This window comes from Miniopterus natalensis, chromosome 5 (genome assembly GCF_054644295.1).
Source record: "Miniopterus natalensis isolate mMinNat1 chromosome 5, mMinNat1.hap1, whole genome shotgun sequence".
Lineage (NCBI taxonomy): Eukaryota > Metazoa > Chordata > Mammalia > Chiroptera > Miniopteridae > Miniopterus > Miniopterus natalensis.
The window spans coordinates 44553009-44574751 of NC_142085.1; the positions used below are offsets into that span (position 1 = coordinate 44553009).

At 38.5% G+C, this 21743-nt stretch overlaps 2 protein-coding genes across 4 annotated transcripts in view; one reads left to right on the plus strand and one right to left on the minus strand.

Annotated features, from left to right (window-relative positions):
• MDN1 (midasin AAA ATPase 1) overlaps positions 1–1116 on the minus strand; it is a 131584-nt gene extending 130468 nt beyond the window's left edge. The window contains exon 1 of the mRNA XM_016208126.2: positions 896–1116. Coding sequence (XP_016063612.2) covers positions 896–997 — 102 coding nt within the window. The 5' untranslated portion in view covers positions 998–1116. The remainder of the gene's footprint in view (positions 1–895) is intronic.
• Positions 1117–4702: 3586 nt separating this feature from the next.
• The window catches only part of CASP8AP2 (caspase 8 associated protein 2), a 30073-nt gene continuing 13032 nt past the window's right edge, over positions 4703–21743 (plus strand). For 2 of the 3 annotated variants that reach the window (XM_087817509.1, XM_016208131.2), the window contains exons 1-5: positions 5375–5525; positions 14193–14275; positions 17653–17721; positions 20674–20774; positions 21577–21651. In XM_087817509.1, the coding sequence (XP_087673635.1) occupies positions 5437–5525; positions 14193–14275; positions 17653–17721; positions 20674–20774; positions 21577–21651 (417 nt within the window). In that variant the 5' untranslated portion in view covers positions 5375–5436. Of the gene's footprint in view, positions 4762–5374; positions 5526–14192; positions 14276–17652; positions 17722–20673; positions 20775–21576; positions 21652–21743 lie in introns of those variants that run through there. The other variant, XM_016208132.2, reaches the window with a different exon arrangement.

Consider the following 21743-nt stretch of genomic DNA (forward strand, 5'->3'; position numbering starts at 1 on the left):
CCACAGCCTCCTAAGCAATGAGATATAAAGACAATACATTTGTTACTGAATAAGTTCTAAATACTGGAGTTTGGGGTGGGGTGGGGAATCTGTTTTGAAGGTAATGGATACTGGGGGTGGAGAAGCATAAAATAGGAAATTAAAATGAAAAGTTAAAAAAATGCGTGATAAGGGTCCCAAACTCAGATGGGGTGGGGGAGCTGGAGGGGAGCAGTGGGAGGGAAGTCAACGAGAAAAGGCTCTTAAAAGGCCAAACACCCATTTCCCAGAAAATTCTAATTTACCTCATAATTACTATGGTATCATGCAGTTAGCACTGTCTAGCTTTTTCCTTCAGGTGTTTTCTGTTCATGAACTGCCTTCAAAAACGAATGTTAGATTCCCTGGGGGTAGACACCGTAGCGGATTTATTTATGTCTCCCCACAAAACCACACTGCCTTAGGCACAGCAGGGACGCAATCAATACTAGTCAAAAGGCCGAAAAGAAGGGACAGGGCAAAAAGGAAAAACATTCACCCAAACGAACAGAGGCGGCTGGACCCGGGACACTTAAGTAAAACACATGGCAAAAGGGCAGACTTCCACCTCAATTACAGAAAAACAAGCCACATTTCTTTCCGAAAGCCATGTCTGCCACACGGGGTCAGAGCACCGCATGGAGTAAGTCAGTGGAGAAAAAAAGGGCTCTCCCAAATAAAAAACAAAGGCTCTTTCCAATCTCCTCAAACACGTGCCGACGCCTCCGCCACCGGCCAGCCTGGGGAGGGGGCCAGAATGACAAGACGCTGCTTCTCTGTCCCCTTAAAGCTGCGCGTCACCACGCAGGGCCGCGGGGCACGCGCGAGGAGGGCAGCGGGGTCCGCCGGGCGTTTTCCCTCTCGCTCTGGTTCTTACCTGCTTGGCCAAGAACCTGCCCAGCTCGCTGCGGCTCTTCTCGCTCTTGGCAGCGATTAAACGCAGCGGCGCTGCCGCCACCTCCAGCAAAAGGTGCTCCATGACCGCGGGTCCTCTACCCGGGGCAACGACAGAGCTCCCTGCTTCACGCTCAGAGGTCCAAAGCGGCCGAGGTTCCCGAGCCCGAGCTGCTACCAACTACGCCCCCCCCGGAAGCGCGGCCGCAGCAGCTCTACAGGCACCCGGAGAGCTGCAGCACACGTGGGGGGAGCACGCGGCACTTGCGTCATCAGTCCGCGACGCCGACGGCGACGAGGGAACGGCCCGCCCCCGCGCCCCAGGCAGCGGAAACGCCTGGCGTCACTACTGCGCCAGTTACAGGAGGGGAATCCAAGCAGGGAGAGCTGACGCGAACCGGGTCCCGGGCTTAGTGATGGAAAGGCCGGAGGCGACGCGCAGCCGGACGACGAGACTAGATTTTGCCAAGATGGAGGAGCGAGGGAGACGTGTAGTTTTCAGCCCACAGTGCCTCCCCGTGCCTCAACACGCAAAAAGATAGGATATGAAAGAGAAACATTCCTCCATCTGGGATCCAGCAATTCTAGACCTCTAGCCTATGGAAATTCGCACACAAGTATGACAGTCACGCCCCTTGCAGCATATATTTGAAATAGGTGTTCAGTTGGGGAATGTTTAAAGTCTGATACATGCTTTATGGAACATTCTGAAACCATTAAAAAGAGTAGATAGAGTGGGCCCTGGCCGGGTAGCTCAGTTGGTTAGAGGGTCCTCCTGATAAGCCAGCGCTGTCTGTTCTTTCCTGGTCAGGGCACATACAGGAGGAATCAACCAATGAATGCATAAGTAAGTGGAACAACAAATCAATGTTTCTCTCTAAAAATATTTTTAAAAGAGTGGAGTAGAAGAGTACATAAAGTTAAAAATACATTTACATGAACTTCAAGAACAAGCCAAAATAATGATAAAGTCTGGCTAATGGTTGCTTTTGGTGTTACTAATTGCAAAGGGGCCTGAAGGAACTTCTTAGGGTAATGGAAAGGTTTCATTATCTTGCTCTGGGTGGTGGTTATTCTGGTAGATGATAAAGCAAAACCAACTGCACACAAGATTTGTGCACTTTGTGTAAATTATACCTCTAAAAAGTGTTTTAAAAGGGGGTAGATGTTTCTGTACTGACATGGGCAGATCTCCAACAACAAGCCTATAGGGTACTATGATTCAACATTTTCCCCCCTTTTTTTTGAATTTATTGGGGTGACACTGGTTAACAAAATTCCACAACACATCATCATATACTGTATTGTGTTGATTAAATCTTTTAAAAATGTATTTAAATTTGAATATTTTTTCTAGAGTTTGAATGTTTGCTTCTGGGGGAACTCAGACTCAACACAGAACTTCCAGAATGAATGAACTGTGAAAAGGGTAGAAAACATTTCCAAATAAATAATATTTTTAAAATTCCAAAAAGATTGAGAGGGTTCCCTGCTGACAAAGGACAATGGATGAAAATGACCCTCACTTGCGTAGTTAATTATTTTTTCCCTGGCTATTTCCCATGTATATATGAAGTATACATGTTACTAAATTTCTGTGTTTTTCTCTTGTTAATCTGTTTTGGTTTTTTTGAGGATTTTATATTTTTTGAGGATATTTTATTGATTTCAGCAAGAGGAAGGGAGAGGGAGAGAGAGAGAAACATCAATGATGAGAGAGAGCTGTTGATTGGCTGCCTCCTGCATGCCCCCTACTGGGGATGGAGCCTGCAACCCAGGCATGTGTGTCCTGACCTGGAATCAAACTGGGTTCTCCTGGATCATAGGTAGATGTTCAACCACGGAGCCATGCTAGTTGACGGAGCCAAGACAGGAATTGCTTTTTTTTTTAAAGCAATTTGCAATTGTGAGTTCAGACTCCATAAAACACGTATTTGTTTCCTTTACGAAAATACTGATTTCTTCAGTTGACTTCTATAAGTTTCCCAAATTGGCACTGATTAAGATCTTTCCAAGTGAATATTTAAAAACCAATCACAACTTTTTATTCAATGTAAAGTATTTAAGAGTGTACCAGTGAAATGAGAGACTTTAAAGGTCACTTTTCTGGAAGAATTTTTTGGGAAACCTTTTCTTATTTTTGAAATATATATGTTATGTTCTCAATAAATATTTTTTGATAAACACTATGCTGAAAGCCAACATTCAATCATTTACTAAGCTTTGTTGATGTTATTTCCTAAATATTCTAAAATCTATCCCCTTTCTTACCATCTCCTTCAGATCCTCATTTTCTGTAGCCTGGATCACTACAAGAGCATTTCAGAATCCTCCTTCTCAAGGCCAAAGGGTCTTAATAATGCAAATCAGGCCCTGGCCGGTTTGGCTTAGTGGTTGGACTGTTGTCCCACAGACTGAAGGGTCCTAGGTTCAATTTCAGGCAGGTACCTATGTTGCAGGCTCCAGCCTGGGTTGGGGCACATGCAGGAGGCAACCAATTGATTTGTATCTCATATCAATGTTTCTCTCCCCACCCCCCCTCTTCCACTCTCTCTGAAAAGCAATGATAAAAATATCCTCAGGTGAGGATTAAAAAAAAAAGCAAATCAGATCATGACAACCTCAAGCTTAAAATCCTTCAGTGGTCCCCATGCCTCATCATTTAAAGGTAAATTCCAAGCTCTTTGACATATATATGGCCTTTCAAGGTCTGACTCCTGCTTCCCCCTCCAGCCTTTCTGCTTCAGCAACAATGAAGGCCTTGTGGTTGCAACCCTTTACCGGTTCCCAGTCTCCAATACCTGGAATGCCTAAGTGTCTAACTTCTTAGAAGCTAAGCTGGTTGGGGGAGAATCTAGGAAGCCAGTTTTCTCCCAAAACATATTCTTCCAAATGGGAGGTCTTTTAGAAAATCATAAATATGTGATAAGTTGATATGAACTTGCAAGTTGTTAATATGAACAAACTGGAGGAAATGGCTGGGGGTCAAGACGAATCAAGATCCCCACATGAAGTAGCCGAGGAAGTTGGCTTTGTTTTACTTCCTCACCAGTCTGTGGGCGCAGGCTCCGCCTCCTGAGGCTGAACCCTACCCTCACCTCAGGTTCCTGTAGGCTCTGTTAGGCTCTTCGGGTACTTTACCCTCTATAAAAGCTCTCTCCCGCTCCACTATTCGACTCCTACGCCTCCTCAAAGCTCCCAACACCCTGGGCTAAATTGTTCGCCCATCATCCAGGACAGCGTCTGAGGGCCAGGAACAGCGCTTATTCATCGTTATTGAGCCAGCGTCCAGCACCATGTCTAGAATGTGGTTGATACGAAACAGAATTTTTGGAAAGAAGGACCAAATAAATACAAGACCTCATAGTTTACTTTCCCTTTCATTAAAAGAGCTTTTCCCAGACCCCGCCCTGGTCGAGGCTCCACCCCTTCCGTAGGGAAGCTCCCCTCGGTCTCTCTCCCCGCCAGCTCCGGCCCCGCCCCCTCTCCCTTCCGCCGACCCTGTAGACTACTGGAGTTTGGCGCCAAACCGTGTTGGGTTTTTTTCCCCTGCCGACGGCGGGAACTAGCTCTGTGCGCCGGGACGTGCTTTGCGTCTGTCCTGATTGGCCGTGGGCGCTCAGTCCCGCCTCCGCGACCTGGTTGCGCTCCGGCATTGGCAGAAATGCCAGGGAGACCTCGTTGCACCGAAAGGATTCCGGGCTATTTTGGGCCAGGCAGGGTGGGTAAATTCCCGATAGTCCGGTCCGTACGGGGCTGCTGGGGAAGAGACTACATGGCGAAGTAGTGCCCGGAGCGGAGGCCGGCGGCGTCCGGGGAGCCACGGAGTCGAAGAGAGCGGCGGAGTCGGTGAGGGGTGGGTGAGCCTTATGTCCGGGGCCCACGGGTAAACGGGTTCCCGTCGCCCTGGGCTGCAGCTTCTGGGCTCGCACACGCGTCCCTCTCCTCCCTGGAGATGGTCCAGGCTGGTGCTGGGGGCGAACGTATGTTGGGGTAGCACTTAAAACTGCTCCTTCCGCCCCATTCCGGTTCCCCCCAAAACAATCTCGTCTTCGAACGTAGTCTTAAAGGCTTTCGGATGGGATTCTTTGGAGGAATGGGTTTTCGTAAGTGTCAGGTGGTCATTGATGGTGGTGGTTTCTGAGATTGTTTTGACCCAGAGAATTTTCTTGATTTCCATAGTGCTTAGAACCATGACACGTCGTAGGCCCTAACTCAGATGTTAATGTAGAATTCGCAGAATTTCAGGATAAATGCTTCAGGGATCAAGTTGGCTTTGACTCTGATGCTTCCCTGGTCTTTCCCAAGTTCTTTTCTGGTCTTTTCCATTCTTTACAGCTCCAGCTCCAAACTTTTCCCACTCCTCAATGCCGCTTCCCCATCTCACTCAGCGCCTCTTTGGAGGGGGACAGAGACATTCAGGGAAAGAATTCCCTCCTCCCCTATCCCAGTTATCTCCTAGCATTTCTTGCCATTTTACAAGGAAATGGCCCCCTTTAAAAAAAAATTAGGCACGTCTCTCTAATGAATATTCTTGACTTTGTCACCTGGCTTTGGAGACAAAGCTGGGATCCAATCCCAGACCTGCCACTTACCAGCTGTTTAACGTTGGGGTAAGTTTCTTAATCATCTGTATTTGTTTACTCACCTGTAAAAAGGAAAAAGAATAGTAGTATATATCTCATAGGATTTGTGGGGGATTAAAGTAATTTAATAATGTATTTAGAATATTTAGATCAGTGTCTGGCATGTAGTTTTCAGTATATGTAGTGTTTGTTGTTATTTTCTCTTACATATTCTTCAGGGATCTTGCTGTATTAAATTTAGCCTTTCCCATGAGCCTCAAAGTGCACTCCCTCTCCTCTGGCTTTTTCCTATTTTTCTCTACAAATGCTTATTGCATTCCCATTTTTTTTTTTTTTTTAATTCCTTTAGACTCTTTTAAAGGCATTGTTGTATCACAGTGCTAGGTGATCCTTCTCTCATTTGCTTCACCTTCTGAATTTGTTGGAATTGTTCCTCAAAAGATTATGACTGAGGCTGCAATTCTTTTCTTTCACTATTGTGTTTCTCAGTGTTTAAAATTTTGCCTCTACACTTATCTTTTTAAAAAATATATATATTTTTATTTATTTCAGAGAGAGGAAGAGAGAGAGAGATAGTAACATCAATGATGAAAGAGAGTCATTGATCAGCTGCTTCCTGCACACCCCTTGCTAGGGGTCTTGCCTGCATTCTGGGTCTATTCCCTGACTGGTAATCGAACCCAGATTTCCTGGATCGTAGGTCGATGCTCAACTGCTGAGCCACACCAGTCGGGCACCTCTATACTTTTCATAGGTACAACATTCCTATCAGTGTCAGCTCTCATTGTGTATTGAGATCCTCAATTGGGGGAAAGTGAGAGCAAATTTGCAAAAGCCCATCTTCCTCTTCCTCTTCCTCTTCCTCTTCCTCTTCCTCTTCCTCTTCCTCTTCCTCTTCCTCTTTCTCTTCTTCTTCCCAGGAGATGTTGGTATATAATCCTTCCTCCTCTTTCTCCTCCCTTCCTTTCCAGGACAATCGTTATTTGAAGAGAGTAATCTCAACTGTACCAGTTATGTCTTGTTTTCTCTACTATTGTTTCCAGCTATGTATGGGACATCTTCATCTGGATGTCTTCTTTGGTTCTCCATTTCAGTTAAAAGCATGACTACTTTGTTATCAAAGCTAGGAACCTCAGAGCTGTCTTTTACTAAATTAGGAATTTCATTAATTCAGTCACCTACCAACCTGCCAGGCCCTGTGCTGAGAGCTGGGGATACAGTGGTGGATAGAACAAAGCCTGTCCTAGTCTTCATGGAACTTAATAGTCCAGTGGGTGAGATGAACATTTTACCAGGAATACCACAAAAAATATAATCATAAACTGAAAAGAGGCCATATAGAAAATGGACACAGTGGTATAAGAATATTTAACAGAGGGCCTGACCTAGTGGGGAGAGAGGTTAGGGAAGGCTCAAACATTACTTAGGCAAAAATATCAAAGATGAATTACTGAAGGTAGAACTTCAAGAAAAAAGCACTCTCTACAGAGACCCTGTGGTGGGAAGGAACAAATAGCATGTTCAAGGAGCTAAAAAAAGGACAATATGATCAGAGCAAAGACTGCTGGGAAATGGGAGAGAGTGGTGTAGACCAACACTGGAGGGGTGGGCAGAGGCCAGGTCACTCAGGGTTTTGTAAGAAGAATTGTGACAAAAAATTTTTTTAAACCTTAAATCAGCAGAAAGCACTGAAAGGTTTTAAGCAGATGAGGGATTGTGATCAGATTTGTATTTGGAAAAGAGAACTCAGGCAATGGTTTTGAAGTGGTCAAGAATGGACATTTGAATACACTTTCCATTAAATCTTTTCGATTCTGCCACAGAAATCTCGCTGATCTGCTTCTTGTCTTTATTTCCACTACTAATAATTTAGTCACCCCTCATTGTCTTTGACACTGTTATAATGGCTTTTTCTATCTTCCTTGCCACTAACATTTTCTATATTTTTCTTATTAGAGTTAAATTTCTGAAGTGTACATTTGATCATGGTATTGCTCTGCTTTAAAAACCTTTGGTGGTTCCCCCATTCCCTACTGAAGTCCAAGTATTTTAATTGTGTAATATATCACGTGACTTTTCTAGAACCTTATTTTCACATTCTAACCTGTGGATATTCACATCGAGACTTGCTTATGAGCTCATAGATAGATGTGGTAGGGAGATGCTGTCAGGAATTGTGTTTGCAAGCAGGAATTCACTGAACCTTGGGATTTTGAAAACCTTGGGATAATGAATGATGGGGCTGGAAAGGAAGGCACCAGGTTATATCAAAGAAGAGTTTGGATTTTATTCATTAGACATTGGGAAGTAATGGATAGTTTTTGAGCAGGAAGTGATATGAGCAAGATTGCTTTAGAAGAACTAACCCAACAGTTGTGTGTAGCATGTATTTGGAGAGAGGACATAGATAGCTATAGTGGGAGCCCAAAACAAATTCAAGTGGCAAGAATGAGGATAAATGGGAGACACATTGCAGAGGAGAATCAGTAGGCTATTAGGAAATGCTAATGCTACTCAAAGCAGTAGAGGGGTCTGGAGGTGACAGATGTTGATGGAAAGATGATCTTTGGGCTTGGACTTAAAGGAATGTGTTTACCTTTAACTTTAGCATCTTACTGCTGACTTTTGGGCTATATTTTAGTATAGACAGTTTCAACTTTTTCTGTATTCTGAAGGAGCAACAGAGAGAGGAGTATGTAAATCTAAGCTGGTACCCCTACTTTTTGTGGCAATACTTGCTCTTTTTTCCTACCCCCTTGTGTTTGCCTGACAAGTATTTAACCCAAAGAGATAAATTTTTCTTTTGCAGTTGTAGAAAAGATTGATATCCAGGAATTCCTCTCCTTAGGAACAAAGTATTCAAATACATTTTTTTTAAAAAAATATATCTTTATTGGTTTCAGAGAGAGGAAAGGAGAGGGAGAGAGAGATAGTAATATCAATGATGAGAGAGTCATTGATCGAGCCCACAACCCGGGCATGTGCCCTGACCGGGAATCGAACCCCGATCGCCTGGATCCTAGGTCGACACTCAACCACTGAGCCACGCCCGGCCGGGCTCAAATACATTTTTATAAGCATTTGGAGCTAGGTAGGTGTTATTGAAATTGTAATAACCACAGCTCTGTGAAATCCTTTCTGAGCTTTTCATGGTAAATGAGACTAAAATAATAAATATGTGGTGGTGAAGTCACTGAGTTTGCAGTAATTTGTTAGAGCAGCAATAGGAAGCTAATACACTCAGTCGTTCTGTGCATATTTCATGTACTCAATAGCCACATATGGGTAGTAGTTACCATATTGGACAGTTCAGATATAGAACATTTTTATCATTGTAAAAAGTTCTTTTAGACAGCACTGATCTAAAAGTGTAGTTCTCAAAGTGTGGTCCTTGGAGCAGCCATATAACCTGGGAGCTTTTTAGAAAAAAGCTCTTGCCCTGGCTGATGTGGCCCAGTTCGCTAGCCATTGTCCTATCCTTTGAAGGGTTACTGGTTCGGTCCCTGGTAGGGGGTGTGCAGGAGGCAGCCAATTGATGTTTTGCTCTCACATTGATGTTTCTCTCTCCCTCTCCCTTCCTCTCTCTCTCTCAAAATCAATAAAAAAAACTTTAAAAAAAGGAGCCCTGGCTAGTGTTGCTCAGTGGTTAGAGTGTTGGCCTGCACACCAAAGCGTCCTGGGTTCAATCTCCGGTCAAGGGCATGCACCTGGGTTGCAAATTTGATCCCCATCCTCAGTTGGGGCACACAAGGGAGGCAGCCAATCAATGTGTGTCTCTCTCACATCCATGTTTCTCTCTCTCTCTTTCTTTCTTTCTCTCCCTCCTTCCCCATTCCTCCCTCCCTTCCTTCTACTCTCTCTAAAAGTCAATGGAAAAAAATATCCTTAGGTAAGGATTAACAACAACAACAAAAGCAAATTCTCAAGCCTCACTCCAAACCTTTGAATCAGAAACTTTGGGGATGAAGCCCATCAGTCGTGTTTTAATTTCTCCAGGTGTTTCTGATACCTGGGAAAGTATAAGAACAACTTCAAAAAGCAAACAATTGCAGTAGAGGTTGCTAAATGTAGTAATAATGGGTTTATTGTATCAGTAGAATAAAGGAATGGGGATAAATTTTGTCTGTAGGAAAGGGTCTTCTCTTTTATGGTAACTAGGTTTGGGAAGGGGGTGAGCAATCCAGGTAAAGAAACAGAATGAGCAAGATACCGGGAGTTGAAGTACATGGCATATATCAGGAAATGCAAGCACAGACATTTCTGCTGTAATGTTACATGCATTCTTGAGCTATCTTTAGTTCTGCAACTCACTAAAACAGGTTTATGGGAAAAATAAAGGCAGAATACTCAAAACCTACCTACCCATGCACCAACAGGAACAGTAACAATTTTCATTAACTATTGGCACAGTTAAGATGTTAAATTCCTAATAAGTAAAATAGCTCAATAAATACAAGTCTTTTTCTCAAGAAAAAGATGAAGATAGCTTTTTTCATTTTTAAAAAAATTTTTATTTTTCAATTACCGTTGACCTACAATGTTATATTAGTTCCAAGTGTATATCCCAGTGATTAGACATTATATAATGTACCAAGTGATCATTCTGATAAATCTCGAACCCATCGGACACCATACATAATTATTAGGATATTATTGACTTATTCTCTATGCTGTACTTTACATCCCTTAACTATTTTGTAACTAGTACTTCTTAATCCTTTCACCTTTTTCATTCATCTGCCAACCCCCCCTCCCATCTGGCAACCATAAAATTATGTTCTCTTGATCTATGAGTCTGTTTCTGTTCTGCTTGTTTATTTTATTTTTTAGATTCAGTTGTCGATAGATACGTATTTATTGCCATTTCTTGGTTTTTTTTTTTCTTCTTACAGAAGATCCTTAACATTTTGTATAATACTGGTTTGTTGGTGATAACTCCTTAGCTTTTTCTTGTTTGGGAAGCTCTTTATCTGTCTTTTGATTCTAAATGATAGCTTTGCTGGGTAATCTTGGTTGTAGGTCCTTGCTTTTCATCACTTTGAATATTTCTTGCCATTCCTTATGGCCTGCAAAGTTTCTGTTGAGAAATCAGCTGGCAGTCTATGGAAGCTCCCTTATAGATAATGAAGTGATTTTCTCTTTGTCTTTAACCTTTTGCATTTTATTTATTTAACCATTTGCATTTTAATTATGTGTCTTGATGTGCACCTCTTTGGGTTCATCTTGTTTGGGACTCTCTGTGCTTCCTGGACTTGTATGTCTATTCCTTCAACAGGTTGGGGAAGCTTTCTGTCATTATATTTCAGATAGGTTTTTAATTTCTTGCTATCTCTCTTCTCCTTCCATTATCCCCATGATGTGAATGTTGGTAAGCTTGAAGTTGTCTCAGAGGCTCCTTATGTTATCCTCATTTATTTGGATTCTTTTTTTCTTTATGCTGTTTTGATTGGGTGTTTTTTGCTCCCTTATATTCCAAATTGCTGATTTGATTCTCAGCTTCATCTACTCTACTGTTGATTCCCAGTAAATTATTCTTCATTTCAGTTAGTGTATCCTTCATTTCTGACTGGTTCTTTTTCATGGTTTCCATGTCGTTTTTTAATGCTGTTGAAGTTCTCTCTAGGTTCATCTACTCTTCCCGTAAGTTCAGTGAGTATCCTTAACCAGTGTTTTGAACTCTGCATCTAATAGATTGCTTGTCTCCATTTTGTTTAGTTCTTTTTCTGGAGTTTTGTTCTTTTCTTTCATTTGGGACATGATTCTCTGTCTCCTCAATGTGGCAACCTTCCCTGTATTTATTTCTATGTATTAGGTACAGCTGCTGCATCTCCCAGGCTTGGTAGAGCGGCCTAATATAGTAGGTGTCCTGTAGGGTCCAGTGGCACAGCCTCCCCAGTCACCCAAGCTGGGCACTCCAGGTGCACCCTCCCCCTTCCCGAGGGCTGTTGATTTCTGTTGGCAAGTCAATGGGAGGGATTTACTCCCAGGTCAGTCGGGTTGAGATAGATCATATAAAGAAGAGCTGTCTCCCCCTCGTTGGGAAGAGCATGACTGGGGCTAACTGGATGGCGGAGAGGTAGCTAATTCCCTTCCTGATGACACTGCTTTCAATCTGGCAGAGGAAGTGCATAGGGAAGCTCCTGGATGCTCCTGGGTGTCACGTGCCTGTGAGATCTAAGAATTCGAGAAGCTGCCCTCTCTATGAGCCTAGCAGAAGGAAGCTGTATCCTATGGGAGCTTGTTGTAATAGAAACCTTAGTTATAGGAGGCAAGCATGTAGAAAACTAGTGTTCTGCAGGAACCTAGTGCTGGAGAAACTTGGTCTGCTACACAAACAGAATACTAAGGAAAGCATGCTCTCTGAAGGAGAAACAGTAAGGCACACTGACAATAGGAGGAGAAACCTCCTTCCTTTCCAGTGTCCCTCCAGCACACTCAACCAACAAGCCTTACCATTGTGCCAGTTAGCAAAGGAGAAATACGTAGTAGGCCCACCTCCATTATCTCAGAAGGGTGGATTTGGAATTGATAGTCATGATAATTGCCAAGTTCCTTTAACTTTTTTGTGTACATAGTGAGAAACCACATATGTAACTTCTTTTTATTGATTGATTGATTTTAGAGAGAGAGGAAGGAGGAAGAGAGAGAGAAACATCAATTTGTTGTTCCACTTTTATACATTTATTGGTTGATTCTTGTATGTTCCCTGACTGAGGATTGAACCGGCAACCTTGGGGTGTCAAGGCAATGCTCTAACCAACTGAGCTACCCAGCCAGGACTATATTATTGTATATACTATTCTCAGAAATAATTTTGAAGAACTCTTCATACAACATATGATATGACTAATAAATGAGCAGTCACTTTCTCTTAAATTTGTAAGTAATTAAAAAAATAGCTTCGGTGGTGCGAGGTCTAGAGATTAAGGTGCGGAGATAATGGTTCCACAGAAAGTTGGAGAAATATTTAAGACAGATGAGGGACAAAAGATCCAGGATTCGTCAGTTCTCTTGTGTTTTTCCCCCCAGTTTTAACTTACTAGACCAGGTAGAAATTTTTTTTTAAGGTAATAACTGCCAACAGTAAATCTAAACCTGTGAAACAATTTGCCATGAAAACTCTGATACGTTTGGTCTCTGTTAACCAAATCATTAGCTTAACTGATCTTCATTCTGTAAAAAACCCACTGACTGGTGCTTCCTTTTCCATGGCATAGCTTACAACTAGTAGTAGATTATTACTATTAGATAGCCTATAAATTTCTGCTCCAGTGAGTTCTTGATTTATCAAGAGTCAGTTGTGATATTTGCCAGATGTGATTATGCCATTTAATTGCTATATAATATAGCACTTCATTAAATCAGCGAATTGGAAAATATTGTTGGAATGGGGCATGGGGGGATGAAGATAAACAGTACATACTTAAATTTATTTAAAAGAATAATATAAATTGTATCTCTTGTGATAGAACCATGACTTTTTCTTTTTTTTAGTATAAATCCAGTGATTAGAGTTCTGACATCTTTCTTCCATAAACCACACCCATGACATTGCTTATGATTTCTAGCACTTTTTCATTAAAGTAGAGATACTTGTAATCAATCTGAGTGTAGACTAGATTTTCTCTTCCACTATTTTGGGTTATCTCTTGATTGATTTGACAAGCAATTGTGTATGTCTTTCTATTCACCTCTTCTAAAACATTCAGCCTAGTTTTCACTGGAAAATAACTCCCTTTGGTGTAATATAATATTTAATCATACTGTTACTTAGAAAAATAAGGAAACAAACACAATTGGATTTGATAATAAATGCACCTGGCTGTTGGTAAGTGTATGTCTCAGTTGGTGGGAGCAGAATTATGTAGGCGCAGTTACCCTTAATAACTCGAAGTAGCCACAGTGGCCATAGTTCATTGACCTTAGTCAACATTCATAAAGTTTAACTGGCAGAATAGAGAATATCAGATGTTAGTGAATGTCAGACAAGTCAGATTTCTTTTTTTACTGTTTTGAATTCTTATGTTGCTTTCAGTCTTGCCAGTGCAAATAGCACTGCATTCAATATTTCTGTACTTAACATTTTTGTAACCATGTGCTTATATATCTGTCAAACAAATTACTAGGTGTGGAATTGTTGGGTCAAAGAGTATTTGCATTTAAAAACTTGATAACTATTATGAAATTGCCTCCATAGAGCTTGTACCAGTGTACATTTGAGTGATGAGTGAGATTACTTGTTTTCCAATCTACTCTAGTATCAGACTTTTTGCTGTTTGCCTTTCTTACTATCTTATTGGTTGAAAACATGTATGTTTGGTTTCCCCAAGACCACCTCCAAATTTGATGATTTGCTAAGAGGACTCATAGAAGTTACCATATAGTTGTATTTATTTGATATGATAGTTGGCTTATTTTAGTCTAAACATTAATTTGTATTTTGGGCTGTTTTATTAAATTAGCATCATTTAACTTGTGACATGACATGGCTTAACCACATCATCCAATTTCATAGTTTTGTTTTATAGTTTTACCTTTTGGAAAATGTTGGGCTTTTTTTTTTGTAATCATGATAGTGAACTCATTCAGTGTATCCAAATTTGAAAGTTTGCTTCTTAACTTAAAGCTAGATTTTTTCTTTGAATTGTGAGGTTGATTTTTAATAGTGGAAAATCTTTATATCTAATACTTCAGATGGCATCTATCAAAAGGAAATAGGATCATGGCAGCAGATGATGAAAATGGTGATGGAGCAAGTTTATTTGATGTCTTTTCTGGTAAGAGCTCGTTTTAATTATCTTTCTAAATTTACTTACAAAACCATTTATTTATTCTCATTGAAAACACTATCAACTTTTTCTCCTCACACATAAACGAATTAGTACAATAAAGTCCCTGGCAAATAGGAAGTGCCTAATAAATGTGAACTTTTAGTTATTGTATGCTTTCAAGCCTCTTAAATGTAATGAATTAGCAACTTTGTAAATGTAAGTGGTAATAATTTTTATTGTCATATCCAAAAAATATATAAGATAGGTATTTGTTCCTCTTGAAGTTAATACTTCCTGTAAATGCAGTGATGCTTGTTTATTGTTGTTCAAGGGAAAATTCACAGTATGAAAGGTGGCCAAGACCTGGTAGTAAAATAAGCTTATAAAATGGAAATATTTTAAATAATATGTGGAATGTAAACTTCCAGATCCTGATATAACATTTACTAGTTCTTTTGTCTTAATTGTTATTATGCTATGACAACCTTGTTACATTTTGTGAGATTATAAATGTTTATTAATTGATTAGAATTACCATTACTATGGTATAGAATGAAAATGGCAGTTGTAAAACATGTCTAGTAGAATTCTATTTTTGCTTAAATGTCTATTTTAAAAAATTATTTTTCATAGATATGAAAGGATTCACACAAAATATGGCCAAATACCACTCTGGGTAGTATTATTTGTTTTGTGTTGTTAATTATTTTTTGCTTATGTAACTTTGAATTGTTATGCTGCTGTATATTTCTCTTATATTTTTCTTTGAAATAATTTTAAACCAACAGAAAAATTGAAAGTATAACATAATGATCACCTTTACTTTTTATATAGACTCACAAATGGTAAACTTTCACTACATATGCAACTCTTATTATTATTTTGAAGGACAAACTGCATTGTTAATCTCATTAGCTGGAAATAGCTGTATTTATTTCTACACATTACTCTCTCACAAGTTCCTGTCTACATACATATATTTTTTGATAGTTATGGTCACAGTATGTATTTTACTTTTTACCACTTAACATGATTTCATGAAAAATTTTATTCCTATAACATTTTCATAATATGTTTTATTATATTTATTTGGAAATAATTTCAGGATTACAAAACAGTTCCAAGAATAATAACATATAACAAACCACTTACCTAGTTTCTTCCAAATTTACCTCTTAGTAATATTTTATGCCAGTGGCTTTATCACTGTGCACATACTCTCTTTTTAAATACACACACTCAATTGTTTCCTGACCCATTTGAGATTAAGTTGCATATGTTATGGTCCTTTATTTCCAAATACTTCAATGTGTGTATTTTGTGAGAAAATGTTGTTTTTCTTATGTAATAACAACAGGATATCAATCTCAGTAAATTTAACACTGATAGAATACTTTGCCATTTTTATATCAAGTTTATCAGTTAACCCAGTACTGTTCTTTATTGTTGTGATTGGATTTAGATCTGTTATTTTAATATTTTAGTTTGTCTTCATGATTTTTTTTTTCTTTCTGATTTTCATGCTTCTTTCAAATATTTGAATATGTTTTATAATTCCATTCTAATTCATATATCATCTTCTTGGCTATACCTCTGTAAGGCTTTGCAATTGCATCTTTAACATTTGCAGTCTACTTACTAGTGTTGTCCTTTTCATGTAAGATGAAATCTTGTACATACAGCTGCATTTAACCTCCATCCATCCCTTATGTTAAAGATGTCATAAACGCCACAGTACAATGCTACAATTTTTATTTTAAATTGTTCTGTGTATCTTAGAGAAGTTAAAAGGAATTAAAATAAGAGAAAATAATCTAAATCACTAATTTATTTACCATTTCTAGTCCTTCTAGTATCATTTTCTACCGCATTTCCTTTTCTTTTGGGAATTCAGATGTATAGTATGTGACTTTTTCTTTTTTTAAATTTATTTTTTTATAGAATTTATTGGGATAACATTGGTTAATAAAATTATATAGGTTTCAGGTGTACAGTTTTATAATTCATCATCTGTATATTGTATTGTGTGTTTACCACTCCAAGTCAAGTCCTTCCATCACCATTTATCACCCCTTTTACCCTCTTTGACTTCCTCCCCACTCCCACTGAGAACTTTTGATATTGTCTTGTAGGATACTGTTCTTTTTTTCTTCCTCTTTGTTCTTCAGATTGGGTAATTTTTATTGATCCATCTTTAAGCTTACTGGCTCTTCTGTCAAAAGCACATTTAGTTAAATTTTTTACATTAGATAGTGTAGTTTTCTGTTTTAGGATTTTTAATTTGGTTCTTTTCATTGTTTCTATTTCTCTGCCAAGATTTCCTATGTAGTAATTTTCTGTTGCATTCTGGATATTGTAAATGCTATGTTTATAGAGACATTGGATTTTGCTATATTCATTTCTCTGAAGTGTGTTGCTGTTTTAAATTTTAGCATGTATTTAACTTGGCTGAACTTAGACTTCTGTCTTTCCTTTAGTGGGTAGCAGCTGAAATCTCTTATCAGATTTTTTTTTAGCTGGACTGTTTGCAGTTTTAATATTTATCTGTGTAGTTTGGGAGTCCCTCAGAGATTTGGGCACAATTTGGGGAATCCTTTCTGTTACTTTCTAGTTGCTGTTACCACTTCCAAAGTTTTTTCTCTGGTTCTTCAACCTATTAGGACTAGAGGTTTCCATCTGAGTTTTCACTGCCCAGTGTCGTTCCTACTAGGTAGGACCTATTCTTCCACAAAAAATTGCAATAAAAAATGGATAGGGAACTCTCACAGTGCTGTTTTCTTCTTTTAGGTGTTGTCTCCCTTCTAGTTATTTCATGCTTTGAATTGCTCTTTGGTTCTTTAGTTCTTTAGATAGCTTCTTTTTTATAAATGAGATAAATTTTCATATAACATATTAGTTTCATGTGTACACAGTAATGATTTAGTATTTGTATTTATGGCAGAATGGTCAAACTAAGGCTAGTGGTAGAGCATTCGACTGCAGATAACTTTTAATATTTTGTTTAGAGTTTATAGTTGTTACCTGCAGGAGGATTGATCTGATAGAAACTATTCTGCTATTACTGGAATTGGAACCTTCTCACTAGTATGTTTTGAAAATGAGTTTTTAAGTATATGTTTGAGGTAATAGAGTCATAAATCTATGTGCTAAGATCTTCCTGTTTATAAGGCTGTATAAACTGTTAAGTAATTCTTTTTTGGTGCAAGACTAATAAAGTCTCTGTCTTTTCCTGGTTCCTCAAAATAGGAATGGAAAAACTATCCTAGGAAGTTTTCATAGTAGAGAATAGAAATAAAGACACAATGATAACTCAAAAAAACAACAGCAAAAACCTTCCCTAAGTGAAATAAGTTAGTTTTAACTAGTCTTTAATTTTCTTGCAGCTTCTCCTCTTAAAAATAATGATGAAGGTTCTTTGGACATATATGCTGGGTTGGACAGTGCTACTTCTGGTATGTAAATTCTATAATAAAATAGTTTCATTTTGTTTGGTTAGTCTGTTGAAAGTGTTTGTTTTTTTATTATTATTATTATTTAAATATATCTTTATTGATTTCAGAGAGAGGAAAGGAGAAGGAGAGAGAGAGAGACAGAAACATCAATGATGAGAGAGTCATTGATCGGCTGTCTCCTCCACGTCCCCGACTGGGGACTGAGCCCGCAACCCAGGCATGTGCCCTGACCAGGAATTGAACCCCGATTGTCTGGATCCTAGGTCAATGCTCAACTACTGAGCCACGCCTCACTATGCGAAAGTGTTTATTTTGTTACTCATTTTTAGAGTAACTCATAGATCCTGAACAATCTGCCCATTTTTTGAAATTATTACACTTTGGTAATTATTTGCTTGCCCAAAGCTTGATCAGTAAAACAAATTAGCACACAGACTTGTTTTTCATCTAGGTCTCAGATTTAATTGGACCTTGTGCAAAAATATTTTGTACCATTGAAAAGCAATTGGTGGTCTTGTCTCTGCGTATTACTACTCATACTGTCACAGGTTACATGATACTAGAACTTTTAAAAAGGATAGTTACTATAAATAACTATCAGTAAGATTATGATATGCAGAGAGGCTCATGACCTGTCTGAATTGGAAACCTTTTCCACGATCAAATCTCTCAAAATTTTGAACACGTATCACCCTCACACCTGATTTGTTGACACAAACATTTTAGGTAAATTGGTTTTCCAACTCTCATCTGTGAAATCAATATAGATAATGGATGAAATGCATGAGATGGAGAAATATGTAGTCCATTGAGTTGCGATAGACACAACATCCAAAATCTTAACATATATTATTCCTCCCCCCCCACCTTTATTGAGATATAATTGACATAAGATTAAGGTGTACAATGTGTTAATTTGACACACTTGTGTATTGCAAAATGATTACCACCATAGAGTTAGCTAACACCTCCATCACATTATATAATTACTATCTCGTTCTTGTGGTGAGAACATTTAGAATCTCTTCTGTTAGCAACTTTCAGTTATATAGTATAGTGTATTAACTCTAATGACTATGCTATGCATTAGCTTACCAGAACTTACTCATCTTATAGCTGGAAGTTTGTATTTTGGTCAGCATATCTTTTCCCCCACCCCAGGCTCCTACTAACCACTATTCTGGTCTCTCTGTGCATTTGGCTTTTTTAGATTCCACATGTAAATGATGTCATACAGTATGTGTCTTTTTCTGACATATTTCACTTAATATAATGCTCTCAAGGTCCATCCATGTTGTCACAAATGACAGAATGTCCTCCTTTCTCATGACTGAATAATATTCCATTATGGTGTGTACCCCCCCCCCACACACACATCTTCTTTATTCATTCATTTATTGTTGGACACTTAAGTTATTTCTATATCTTGGCTATTGTGAATAATGCCACAGTGAACATGACAGTCCAGATATCTCTTCAAGATCCTGTTTTCATTTCCTTTTGATGTATGCCCAGAACTGGGATTGCTGGTTCATATAGTAGTTCTATTTTTAATTTTTTCTTTTCCATATTAACTGTACCAGTTTACATTCCCACCAACAGTGTACCAAGGGTTCCCTTTTCTCTACATCCTTTCCAACACTTGATATCTCTTTTTAATAATTGTTCTAACTGAAGTGAAGTGATGTATCTTTGTGGTTTTGGTCTTCATTTCTCTGATGAATAATGATGTTGAGCACCTTTTCATGTCTTTTGGAAAATGTCTGTTCAGTTTCTTTGCCCATTTTTTAGTCAGATTTTGTTGTATTGAGTTGTGTGAGTTCTTTATACACTTTGGGTATTAAACTTTTTATCAGATAATTTGCAAATATTTTCTCCCATTGGGCAGGTTGCCTTTTCATTTTGTTGAAGGTTTCCTTTGCTGTGCGGAAGCTTTTTTATTTTATTTTTAAATTGATTTTAGAGAGAGAGGCATTGCTTTGTTCTTTCATTCATTTATGCATTTGTTGATTGTTTCTTGTAGGTGCCCTGACCAGGGATCAAACGTGCATCCTTGGCATAACAAGATGATGCTCTAACCAACTGTGCTAGCCAGCCAGGGCCTGTGCAGAAGCTTTTTAATTTGATGTAGTCCCACTTATTTATTTTTGCTTTTGTTGGCTTTGTTTTTGGTGTCAAATCCAGAAAAATCATTGCTAAAACCAACGTCTGGGAGCTTACCCCCATGTGTTGCCTGCCCCCAAGGAGATGTATGATATGGTTTCAGGTCTTACATTCAACTCTTTAATACATTTTTAGTTGATTGTTGTATATGGTGGAAGAAAGAGATCCAGTTTTATTCTTTTGCATGTGGCTGTTCAGTTTTCCTAACACTATTGAGGAGGCTATTCTTTCCCCATTGTATATTCTTGGCTTTGTCATAGATTAATTGGCCATATGTGTGTGGCTTTATTTTGGGGCTCTGTGTTTTGTTCCATTGATCTGTATGTCTGTTTTTATGCCAGTACATACAGTTTTGATTACTCTAGGTTTGTATTATAGTTTGAAATCAGAAATTGTGCCTAGCCGGGCATGGCTCAGCAGTTGAGCATTGACGTAGGATCCAGGAGATCGAAGTTTGACTCCCAGTCAGGGCACATGTCCGGGTTTTGGACTCAATCCCCAGCAGGGAGTATGCAGGAGGCAGCTGATCAATGACTCTCTCGTCGATGTTTCTCTCCCTCTCCTTTCCTCTCTCTGAAATCAATAAAGATATATTTTTTAAAAAAAGAAAGAAATTGTGATGCCTTCAGCCTTGATCTTTCTTAAAATTGATTTAGCTATTTGCAGCTTCGTGGTTGCATACAAATTTGGGGAGTGTTGTATTTCTGTGAAAAATGACATTGGAATTTTGACAGTTTGCATTGAACCTGGAAATACATATTTTAATGTAAGGGTTTTTGTTTGTTTTAGACAGTTCTTCCAAATCCTGTGAACCATCCAGAAATTGTTTGGATTTATATGAAGAAATTCTTACTGAAGAAGGAACTGCAAAGGAGGCAACATATAATGATGTATGGGTTGCCAGAATTATTAAAGACAGTTATTTTACTATTTTATAGCTCCTTAAAGTCACTCACTCACTGTTATACAAACATTCTGTGTTTAGGAAGTAACTCTAGACTAAAAGAACACCTAAGCCAGTTTATGTCTTTAGATCTGCTTTTTAAAACAATGTTTTCTGAATGCTTCTCTAAATTTAGTTATAATTTTGCTTGATTACATTTAAGGTCTAAATATATAAAACATCAACAGGTGATAAGTGCGACATAACATTTTATCTTTTCATGATTTGTACTAAGTTATAAGATGTCCTAATACTTAAATCAAAAATTTCCTTCTACCTTATTTGAATTAAAAGTTTGGAGAGTGGATGTGAAACCAAACAAAATACATTATTGGTAGGGCCAACTTTATGTATTTCTTTTTAAATTTTAAAATTTTTATTGAATTTATTGGGGTGACATTGGTTAATAAAATTATGTGGGTTTCAAGTGTACAGGTCTATAATACAACATCTGTATATTGTATTGTGTGTTCACCATCCAAATTCAAGTCTCTCTTTGTCACCCTCTATCCCCCCTTTACCCTCTTCTATCTCCTCCCATCCCCGTTTCCCTCTTGTAATCACCATACTGTTGTCTGTGTTTAAGTCCAAGTTTAAAAACCAGTAATCTTACTAAATCCCTATTAGTAGAACTAGACCTCATCTACCTTTTTTAGTGGGTTGATTTATAAAATTTTAAATATTTTGAAATGTCATTTAAGCTAAGAAAATAATTTAGAATGATGCCTTTATCTTTTTATATATTACAGTTGCAAGTAAAATATGGAAAATGTCAGCTACAAATGAAAGAACTGATGAAAAAGTTTAAGGAAATACAAACACAGGTACGATTATAATGAATATTTTTTCCCTATATAACTTTTAAAATCAAAATTTAAAAAACCTTTTGTTAGAAATTAGAATGCCAAAGTGTTGG